This window comes from Vigna radiata, unplaced genomic scaffold (assembly GCF_000741045.1).
Source record: "Vigna radiata var. radiata cultivar VC1973A unplaced genomic scaffold, Vradiata_ver6 scaffold_187, whole genome shotgun sequence".
Lineage (NCBI taxonomy): Eukaryota > Viridiplantae > Streptophyta > Magnoliopsida > Fabales > Fabaceae > Vigna > Vigna radiata.
Window position 1 is genome coordinate 284,272 of NW_014541998.1, and position 10,688 is coordinate 294,959.

The following is a 10,688-nucleotide window of genomic DNA, read 5'->3' on the forward strand; positions in this document are numbered from 1 at the left end:
GGAAGATGTAGGAGTCCTCCTTTTTGCGTGCCCCTCTCACTCTGTGACACTTCATTTAAAGCCATCTCTTCAATCAAGTTCTATGCCTCATCTTCTGTTTTTCTATTAATACTGCCTCCAGTTGAGGCATCTAACATCATTTTGGACTGAGCGTGCAAACCTCCAAGGAACGCAAGCAAGTATGAAGTTTTATCGAACCCATGAACTGGGGTCGCCCTCAATAAACCTTTGAATCTATCCCATGCTTGCCCGAGAGTTTCCTCCATCCCCTGTTTGAACGAAGAGATCTCTAGCTTCCCTTGATTAATTTTTGGGGCTGGGAAGAATTTAGTAATAAATTGTTGGACCACTGCTTCCCAAGTCCTGAATGTTCCTTCTGGGAAAGAATTCAATCAGTCTTTTGCGTTTCCTCCAAGATAGAAAGGAAACAAACTAAGTTTGACTCTATCGTCCGTCACTCCAGTTATCCTTACTGTGTCGCAAATTTCACCAAAGATCGTCAAATGCTTGTAAGGATTTTCATTTGAAAACCCATGGAATTGGTTGTTCTGGACAAACTGGATGAGCGCCAGACTCATCACCATGCTGGTTGTATTGTCTACTGGAACTGCAATGCTATTAAAGTTCAAGGGACCAACTGCATTAGCTGTGTCCCCCAAAGTGCGTCTAGGAGGAGGTTGGTTGGCCATCTCCTCAAGATCTGGTGCAAAAGTCTCAAGTGAAGAATGCGAAGTAGCTTCCGGAGAAAGAGATCTCTCACGTGAAGGACGTCTCTTTCTCCTTTCGTATGGTAGACCTTCTAACAGAGGTTGTTGATTTTTCCTGCTTCTAGTATGTATTGTTTCCTGCATACACAAGAAGCACACCCTAAAAACACTTTTATAGGAAAATAAAACAAAACGCAATTAAAGAAAAATAAAATAAAAATAATTACAACCAAGTCAAATTCAATCAATTCACACTACTAGAAAAATAAACCTCGAGTCCTCTGCAACGGTGCCAAAAACTTGTTGACAAATTGGCAAGTGTACCAAATCGTACAAGTAATATAAATGGTAAGACCAAGTATCGTTTTCCCAAGAGACTCGAATGGCTTTCTCGTTCGCGTGAATTAAAATAATAAGACTTGAAAATAAAAATTAATAAATTGGATTTGAGAACAAAAATATTAACATGCAAANTANNGNTGATTCAATTGACAAAAGAAAACAATGGATGAATGGATGTTGTTGGGGGTTTACAATTTCATCTATTCCGCTCTCTCTTACCTACTCCTCTTGAATATTAGTTTGATTAATTAATTGTTATGCGACTTTCTTAGCCTCCCCTTAACCTGATCCCTCGGCGAAAAGAGCCTAATATTAACTACTGGCTTGCTATCCCTAGCCTCCCCTAGCAACTAATACCGCATTATAAACAAAAGTTAGCGCAATTAATCGTCCTACCCCTATCCCTAGGTGGTATTGCAAAATCCAGAAATTACTCACCACTTCATGTCGTTACTGTACATCCCCATATCAATAAAGACAAACATCAGTTACCGAATGAGTTAAACAATAAAGGCCTTAAGCATAGATGATAACCCAACAATTATCAATGAAAACATATGGAGACCATATAAATAAAAAAGAGTTTCAATAAAAGAGAGTATCAAAAGATTACATTGTTTCCCCCAAAACCAATAGGGTTTAGTTCACCATAGACATGGTGAAGCTAGATGAAAAATGGAAAAAGAATGGAAAAGCAAACCCTAGAAAAGATGAAAAGGAGCCTAAGCATCCAAGAGATCCTCTCCAGAGAGCAAAATTAGGTATGGTCGTTCTCCCCTGTCAAAAGAATAACTCTGAACTCGAAACAGGGGCATTTAAAGGTGAGGAGCGCAACAGAAAGCAGGCCCAAGCCCAGCGAGCCACCGCCCGACAGTTTAAGTGTGTCGCCCGGCGGTTTCCCATAATCCTCCAAACCTCTCGGCGGAAATCGCCACCGCTCGGCGATTTCCCTCAAAACCGCCTAGCGTCAGTCGCCATGCCTACTCCTCGCCCTGGACCGCGCGACAGTTTAAGTGTGCCGCCGGGCGGTGCGTCGACTCTTCAAATCTTCATTTTTCTGCTCTTTTCTTGAGTCAACGACCTGTATCTTTAACTCCATTCTTCACTTTCTCACAATAGCTATAAAACAATGCAAAACAAGCATAATATCGCTAAAAATAGCTTTTGACTCTCTACAGAGTCATTTATTGAGTTTTGCTTGATTCTAGGCTCATTCCAAGTAGTAAAGGGTGTAATCTAGTCTAAATTGACATATGAAAATAACTGTTTTTCAACCTTCATCAATAAGTCAACTACATGGGCAACCAGAACCAGTTTCGTCCCAATAATTATAATCAAGGGTGGAAATCTCACCCAAGCAATGGACAAGGTCAATTTGATCAAATTGGTGGGCAATTCAATAGGACACCACAACAGCAACAACAACAGTGGCAACAACAACCCTCTTTGACCAACAAAACTACAAGGCTTGAGGAAACCCTTCAACAATTCATGCAGGCAACTCTTTCCACACAAAAAAGAATAGACGCTACTATCAAGATCTTGGAGATACAGGTTGGCCAGATAGCCAAACAATTGAAGGAGATGCCTTTCAAAGACTTTGGGACTAATACTGAAGTTGACCCCAAAGAAGAATGTAAGGCTATAGCAAGCGTGGAAAATGAGAGAGAAAAATAGGAGAGTGAGAGAAAAGAAGAGAAAAACAATGAAGAGAGGGAGAAAGAAAAAGAAGGAAAAGAAGAGAGAAGAAAAAATTGAGTTGGAGAAAGAAGAGAAAAAAGAAAAAAATGAATTGAAACAGAAAAAAGAGAAAGAAGAGAGAAAAAAAGAGGGAGAATAGGTTGAGATAGGAAAAGAAAAAAATAAAAAAAAAATTGAAAAAAATTTCCACCACCCTGAAAAATATTCCATACAACTAGCGTGTTTTGATAAGATCTCCAAAGAATTGGGGATAAAAATTCCTGTGACAGAGGCATTGCAACAAATCCCTGAATATGCCAAGTTCTTAAAAGAGCTCCTCCAAAGGGAAAAACATCCAAAGGAGGAGATAACTGAGATACAAGGAGATTGTAGTGCGATCTTGAAAAAGGCACTTCCTCCTAAGGTTGAAGATCCAGGAAGCTTCACTATTCCTTGCACTATTGGAAACCCAAAATAGGGAAAGCCTTAATTGATTTGGGGTCCAGTATCAATTTAATGCCCTTAACTGTCCTTAAAAAGATTGGTGACATGGAAGTTAAGCTGGCAAGGATGTCTCTTCTTATGACAGATGGATCCCCCAAAAGGCCCTATGGCGTGGTGGAAGATGTACTGGTGCAAATCAACAACCTGAGATTCCTGGCGGATTTTGTGGTGCTAGAGATGGAGGAAAATGAGGAGATCCCTATTATTCTTGGACGGTCGTTCATGAAGACGGCCAAAGTAATCATCAATGTTGATGAAGGTACCATAGCTCTCAACGACCAAGAAGAGGAGGTGATTTTCAATGCCTTAAATACTGGGCAGCAAATTCAAGGGAAGAAAACTAGTCCCAAAGCTGTAATTAAAGATTCACCTGGGACTAGTACCAAGGCTGAAGGATGAAGAAAAAGACAACAAAGGAGCAGGTGTTTGAAAATGGTTGAAAAACAGTTATTTTCATATGTCAATGAAGACCAAATTACACCCTTTAAGACTTAGAACGAGCTTAGAATCAAGCAAAACTCAATAAATGAGTCAGTTAAGAGTCAAAAGCTATTTTTAGCGATATTATGCTTGTTTTGCATTGTTTTGTAGCAATTTTGATGAAAGTGAAGATTAGAGTTGAAGATGAAGGTCTTAGACTCACGACAGAGGAAGAAAACTGAAGAAAAGAAGAGTCGAGGAACCGTCCAGCAGCAAAATTCACCATTGGGCGGTCAAATATGAGGAGGTGGCACCAGGCGTGGACGCTGGGCGGTTTTGCGGTAAAAGGTAAACCGCCGAGCGGAAGGCCCCCACCGCTGGGCGGTGGTGCGACTATGGGTAAACCGCCAGGCGGCATAAGTGTGACGTCGGGCCATTGTCTGCTGGGCTTGGGCCTGTTTTCTTTGCCGCTCCTCAACTATAAATAGCCCTATTGCGATTTGAGATTGATTTCTTTTGACAGAAGAGGGCGGCCAGACCTAATTTTCACTCCTTGGAGAAGATCTCTTGGATGCTTAGGCTCCTTTTCATCCTATCTAGGGTTTGCTTTTCCATTCTTCATCTAAGTTCACCATGACAATGGTGAACTAAACCCTTTTGTTGTTGGGGAAAACAATGTAATCTTTTGAAACTCTCTTTTATTGAAACTCTTGTTTATTTATATGCTTGTAGTATGCTTTGATTATCAATTGTTGGGTTCTCATCTACGCTTAAAGCTTTTATCGTTTAACTCATTCGATAACTATTGTTTATCTTTATTGATACGGGGACGTACGATACTGTCATGAACTGGTGAGAAATTCCTTGATTAAGCAATACCACCTAGGGATAGGGGGTAGGACAATTACTTGTTTTATCTTCTATTCTTAACGCATTATTAATTACTAGGGGAGGCTAGGGATAGCAAGCCAATATTTATTAATAGGCTCTTTTCGCCGAGGGATCGGGTTAAGGGTAAGCCAAGAAAGTTTGCATGACAATTAGATAACAAAGCAAATTAAACAAGAGGATTAGATAAGAGAGAGCGGATAAGATGAAATTGTAAACCCCCAACAACTCCATTCATCCATAGTCTCTTTCTTGTCAACTGAATCAAATGCATTGCATGTTTATTTTGTGTTCTTGCATTTGCAACAATTAATTTTTCTTTACAAGTCTTACGATTTCAATTTGCACGAACGATAAGGCCTTTCGAGTCTCGTGGGAAGAACGATATTGGGTTTTACCAATTATATTACTTGAAACGATCAGGTTCACTTTCCAGAGAGTCAACAAGTTTTTGGCGCCATTGTCAGGGACTCGAGGTTTAAGTTTTTGGTGTAAATTGATTGAATTTGACTTGATTTTATGTTTATTTTTATTTTTGTTCTAATAAATGTTTTCTAGGGTTTTGTGCCTAACATTTGCAGAATGTAGTGTGGACAAGAATTTGATTATATGGGCACTCAATTCTACCAAAATAATTTCAACCACTGGTGGGAACCTCACTCATACATGGAACAAAGTCGATCTGGGGAAGCTGCTGAGCAACAAATTACTACATTTAAGAAAAATACAGATTTTGATGAACTTTTTCAGAGGATTATGAATTTGGAAGTATACCATGTCAAAAGCATAGAGGAGAATATAAAGAATCGCGAACTTTTTCCAGAGGACATGTATACGAGATTTTCTTCTCATAGAAGCATGGAAGAGAGGCAACAATATCATTGGCAGCAACAATACTCTTCACCAATAGAAACGTGGGAGCATGATCAACAACTATGCCAACAGATAGCTTATGTGATGGAACAAGTCAAAAGTGTTAATGAAAAGTTCAACAAATTTCTGGAGAAGTATGATTCCAAGAGCTATGAAGTTACCTTCAGGAATTTGGAGAAAAAAATTAATGAGGTTGTTGATGAAGAGAAGATAGAGAGAGAGGTGAAAAAGATAGAAGAAATAGAAACAAAAAAGGTTTTTGCTGAGGAGAAGATAGATGAAGAAAAGATAGAGATATATGAGGAGAAAATAGAGGAGAAAAAAATAGAGAGAAAAGAGGAGAAGATAGAGGAAGAAGAAATAGAAAGGTTGAGTGAGGGAGAGAAAGTTGAGAAGAAAGAAAAAGAAGTAGTTGAGAGAAAAGAAAAAAAGAAAAAAAGTATGAAAATAAAGAAAGAAAGAAAAAAGAAAAAGAGAAAGTTGAGGGAGAAAAGTGAGAAAGAGAGGAAGAGAGGAAAGAAGAAAAGATCATATGAAAAACCCTTTCCTCATTCAAAAAAATATCATAGGAAGGAAAAGAAGGTCAAGTGCTTTATGAAGATCTTCAAGAAATTGGAGATTAAAGTTCCTAGAATTGAGACATGGAAACAGGTGCTTGGTGTCGTGAACTTTTTGAAAAAGTTAAGCAGGAAGAAGAAAAAGAAAAGATCAAAAAATGGGAGTATCAACACCTATTGATGGGTGTTTATTTTGAATTTTTAAATTTTATTTTTTATTTTATTTTTTATTTTTTAGTTTACATGCTGCTTCTGATGGCAGAGATGACAACATCTACTAAGGGATGTTAAGGAAGATTAGCATCTACTGAAGGATAAAGGGAAGTACACCTACCGATGGGTGTTGGTAAGATTTGCACTTATTGATGAGTGCTAGACTGGGTCAGGCTCGTGACGTTAAACAAGCGCTACCTGGGAGGCAACCCAGTTGATTGATTTATTATTGTTGCATGTTTTAATTTTGTTCTAGTTGCATTTAGGGCTTCATTGTTGCATAAGTGAGTAAAGTGAGTGGGAATTGTATTTAGGGTTTAATTGTTGCATTTTAGAAAATCCATTCTCTATCACTTTTGCATCATTCCATAATCCGAGTTTAGGGTTTTTTTGAGAGAGCATTGCATTTTGGTTTCGTCCATCATCAGTTATAAGAATTTTGCATACATTCAAGGTCTCTCCACCCCAAGGACAGGTTGTTATTGCCGAGATGATCATAGGCATATACGACACACATCGTAGTCATAGGTGAACGACAGATGAGTTCAACAACAAAGTGGCTTGGCCAGAGCAGGCACATGAGAGCAGATCTGGAGCAACTGAAGCTCCAAACATGGAGGAGGATGACAATAAAGATGATGATGATGATTTTAAGGATGTAGAGCCAGGTGATAAGGATGACTCGGATGAGGACATGAACTGGAAGGACATCTACTGATGGATGCCAGTACTTAGTCAGGAGTTTTATCTTTTACTTTTGTACTTTGAATTCTTAGAATAGGTTGAATTTTCATTCTTAGTGTCTATGCTTGGCTTGAACACTTTTCTGAAAATGTTTGACTGAATGACATGCATGATTAGTCTATTTGATGATGATTGGATGTGGATGACAATTGAGTTGTGTTGCCTGTTGATATCCAGGAAAAAGTTCACTAACTATGTGAACATATGTGTGATAGATTATGATTGTGGTTATGATGCTAAGCAGGGTGTATGAATGACTGTTGTGTGAGAAAGCATGTGTGTGACATATTGAGCTCCAGAGTTTTCATTGTTGTATGTATTGTTCACAGGAAAACATGAATGATATTGCCTTCATCTTGATGATTGATTGAATTGCATGTGAATGTCATATGATCAAGGAAATTTTTGAAAACCCTTCTCTAAGCCAAAAATTTTACCCAAAGTGCTTGAAATTTTATACCATTTTTTAACCTTAGCCTTAAACAGGATGAGAACCCTTGTTTTGAAATTCTTTACCTTGAGTTGGGTTGAGCTTAACTGTATGTATGGAAAAGGTTCAAGTTTGGGGTTGTATGGGGAAATTTAAAGGCAAGTGAAAAGCATTGAGCTCAAATGTTGAGAAAGAAAAGATGATGGAAGCCTACTAATGGTTGGAAACCGAGAGATCAAGTTCCAAACAGCAAGCCATCCGTGATGCAGAGGAGTGCAGCGGAAATGGATGTGTGTGAATGGGATTTTGGTGTTTTGGTGATGGAATGAGTGTGTAATTGATCCTCTCAGCTCAGAAGGCCCTCCTATGATGGAAGGAAGCTACAGGAAAGGGTAGAGAAAGTGAAAAGAAGCATTGACTCAAGAGCATTATGGCTGGAATGGAAATTCTGCAGCATTTCATTAAGGCTCAAAAGTGCCTTTTTACAAGGTAATGACCCTCTTATTTATAGAAGAAGAGGAACCCTTAATCTGACCCAATTTCCCTCCAAAAGCAAAGGTAATTCAAAGCAAAAACACTAGCTGGCAGGTGTGATGAATCAATATTTTATTGATTTCACTTAGTTTATTACACCGAAGTTAATCAGGGAATTGTGTTTAAATGTCCAGTATTTTCCTGTTTCTGCTAATTGTGCTTAATTTGACCGAAAATTCGAATTTTAATTAATTTGAATTTTCTGAACTAATTATTTGCATTATTATTTTCAGGAAAATTTTGGAAATATAATTTTGGACATATTGAGGGTTATCACACAATTCAAAACTCTCTACATAGAAGTGTGGACAACAAGAAGGAGGGCACTATGGTGATTTTACCCTTTGGGCTTATGAAAAAGGGGTGCTTCAATTGAAAAGGGGGTGATGTCTAGCAATTAGCATGCTGTCATGACCATTTGTAATTTTTCTTTTGNTGAAAGCTGGCCCACAATTGAACACGGTACACTTAGCAAAGCTGGAGAATTGAATTTATGGGTGCGGTGATTGACTGGCTGTAGGAGGCCCACACGTCCATAGTTTTGGAAGCACATAGCACAATGCTTTTAAACTTTTAAAAATGAAACAGCAGCAGTTTGGAAAGAGAAGCCAGCCTTCACACGGAGTAGGCCCATGGAATTAAAAGCATTCAGCCTCCACTTCCCTGTAGCTTCGGCCCAAGTTGATTGCAGCACGTGGAATTGGAGGGGTGCAGACGGTGCTGCTGGAGGCACACCGGTCCAACTTCTGAAGTCCAAATTAATTAAAATTTGGAACAGCTATGAGGAGGCACACACTGAGAAGCTACAAGCTGTTACAGCCGCCATCGGGAGAAGGGTTTTTACACTTATTGCAAGGAGAATGGAATGTGACATTTCTTGAAGGGAGAGCTCCAAAGGTTNAATTTTTTTAGCTTCATTGCCTGCACCGAAACTCAAGGGGATATTAATTATTGGAATACATTTCTGTTTGGCCATAAGTATTGTCTTTAATAGCATTGGATGATTTCTTTTACTAATTTATTGCATTGAAGTTTTTAAAGGAAGATCGTGTGCAATTTGCTAGCTGCCATTAAATTGATTAATGCACTTTCAGAATCTCATTTCTTTTTAAGGCTACACGTCATTTGATTCAATTTAGAGAAGCTTCACGGTATTAAAATGCAATTCAATTCAATTCTTAATTTAAGCATGTGAATTTTTTTTATTTGTGCTTAATGTTGCTTAATGTTCTTTCATTTATCATCTTTTAATCAAGAAGCTGAATCATCATTTTTTTAGCTCCCTGTCACGTATTTTCTTTGATTATTCCTTTGCAATGTTTATCTCATTTATTAACTCATATAATCCAATAGCGTAAGATGCAAAGTTTAGTTTGGAATTTCATTTCACATGTNGCAATTTTTACTTTGCTTGGATAAAGAGTTGGTCACGGTGAAGATATAATCTTCATAAGCACATTACATTTTTTTTTATTATTTAATTTCAAGCAAGAGGTGTCATGGGATTTCTTTCATGCNCTGAATCCATTTATTTAGAAAGTCACATTCCATTTCTTTATTATCCATCTGCATTTTAATTAGTTTCCATGTCTTGTTTTAGGAATTTTCAATTTACTTTAACGCTTTTAATTATGTTCGGTTTAATTTTNATTTTTAATTTAGTTTAATTCACCTTGCAAAAACACATTCAAAATCCCCCCACTATGTGTTAGACCTGATTCTGAACCGCAGTCGGTCCTTGAGAGACGACCTAGGAGTCACTTCCTAGCACTATACTGCATTTCTAATATGCAATCAAATTTGATTGGGCGGCGACACCCATCAAGGTGCATGTGTGCCTTGCTTCAAGACAGGTCAGCAACGCATGTTTCTTCCGTGTGGCTGGGCGGGAAAAGGGTTTTGGCTGGGCCAAAACCTGATCCAGATTCAATGTGCACCCAATTCCAATTGCCAAGTCAACCATTCTTATTCTGTTTTGAAGCAAGGAGTCTTTGGCTGGATAATTCATGATGTCCTAGCCTTATTTAGATCCTACAAAACAAAGTAAATATGTTTTAGTTAAGAGAAGAAGGATTAATATAGATTACCTTCCATAGAAGCAAAATGATAGGTGATCCTTCTTCCTCTTGAATCTTCTTTGCCATGGATCTAGTAAGAGGTCCAATGTGGTTCCTTGATGGTCTTCCATCAGACCCTCCTCTTGAAAAGGATCTAGCCTCAGATCTACTTCATCCTGTTGATAATCTCCTGTGAAAGGAATTAAATCGCAGATGTTAAAAGTAGGACTGACACCATAACTTTCAGGAAGGTCTAATATGTATGCATTATCATTTATTCTTTTGACCACCTTGAATGGACCATCTCCTCTTAGACTAAGTTTGGACTTCCCTTGAGAAGGAAACCTTTCCTTTCTCAAATGAAGCCAAACTAGGTCTCCTTCTTCAAAAATTATTTTCTTTCTCCCTTTGTTGTTGTATTCCGCATACTTTTTAGTTTGTTTTTCAATTTGGAATTTAACCTTCTCATGTAATTTCTTGATAAACTCCGCTTTAGAAACACCTTCTTTATGAAGAAAAGAAGATGATTCTGGAAGAGGTAGTAACTCAAGAGGTGTCATAGGGTTAAAACCATAAACAACCTCAAAAGGAGAAAGATTAATAGTCTTGTGGAGTACTCTATTGTAAGCAAACTCAATATAAGGTAGATGTTCATCCCAAGATTTGTTATTACCTCTTAATATTACCCTTAATAGAGTAGATAAAGATCTATTTACTACTTCAGTTTGCCCATCAGTTT

The 10,688-nt window shown here is 38.1% G+C and overlaps 1 protein-coding gene across 1 annotated transcript; it reads left to right on the forward strand.

Moving 5' to 3' along the window:
- Positions 1-3,278: 3,278 nt before the first annotated feature.
- Positions 3,279-3,632, forward strand: LOC106778799. Its single transcript, XM_014666794.1, has one exon. It carries the CDS (start codon positions 3,279-3,281, stop codon positions 3,630-3,632), a length of 354 nt encoding a protein of 117 aa, XP_014522280.1.
- The last annotated feature ends 7,056 nt before the right edge of the window (positions 3,633-10,688 follow it).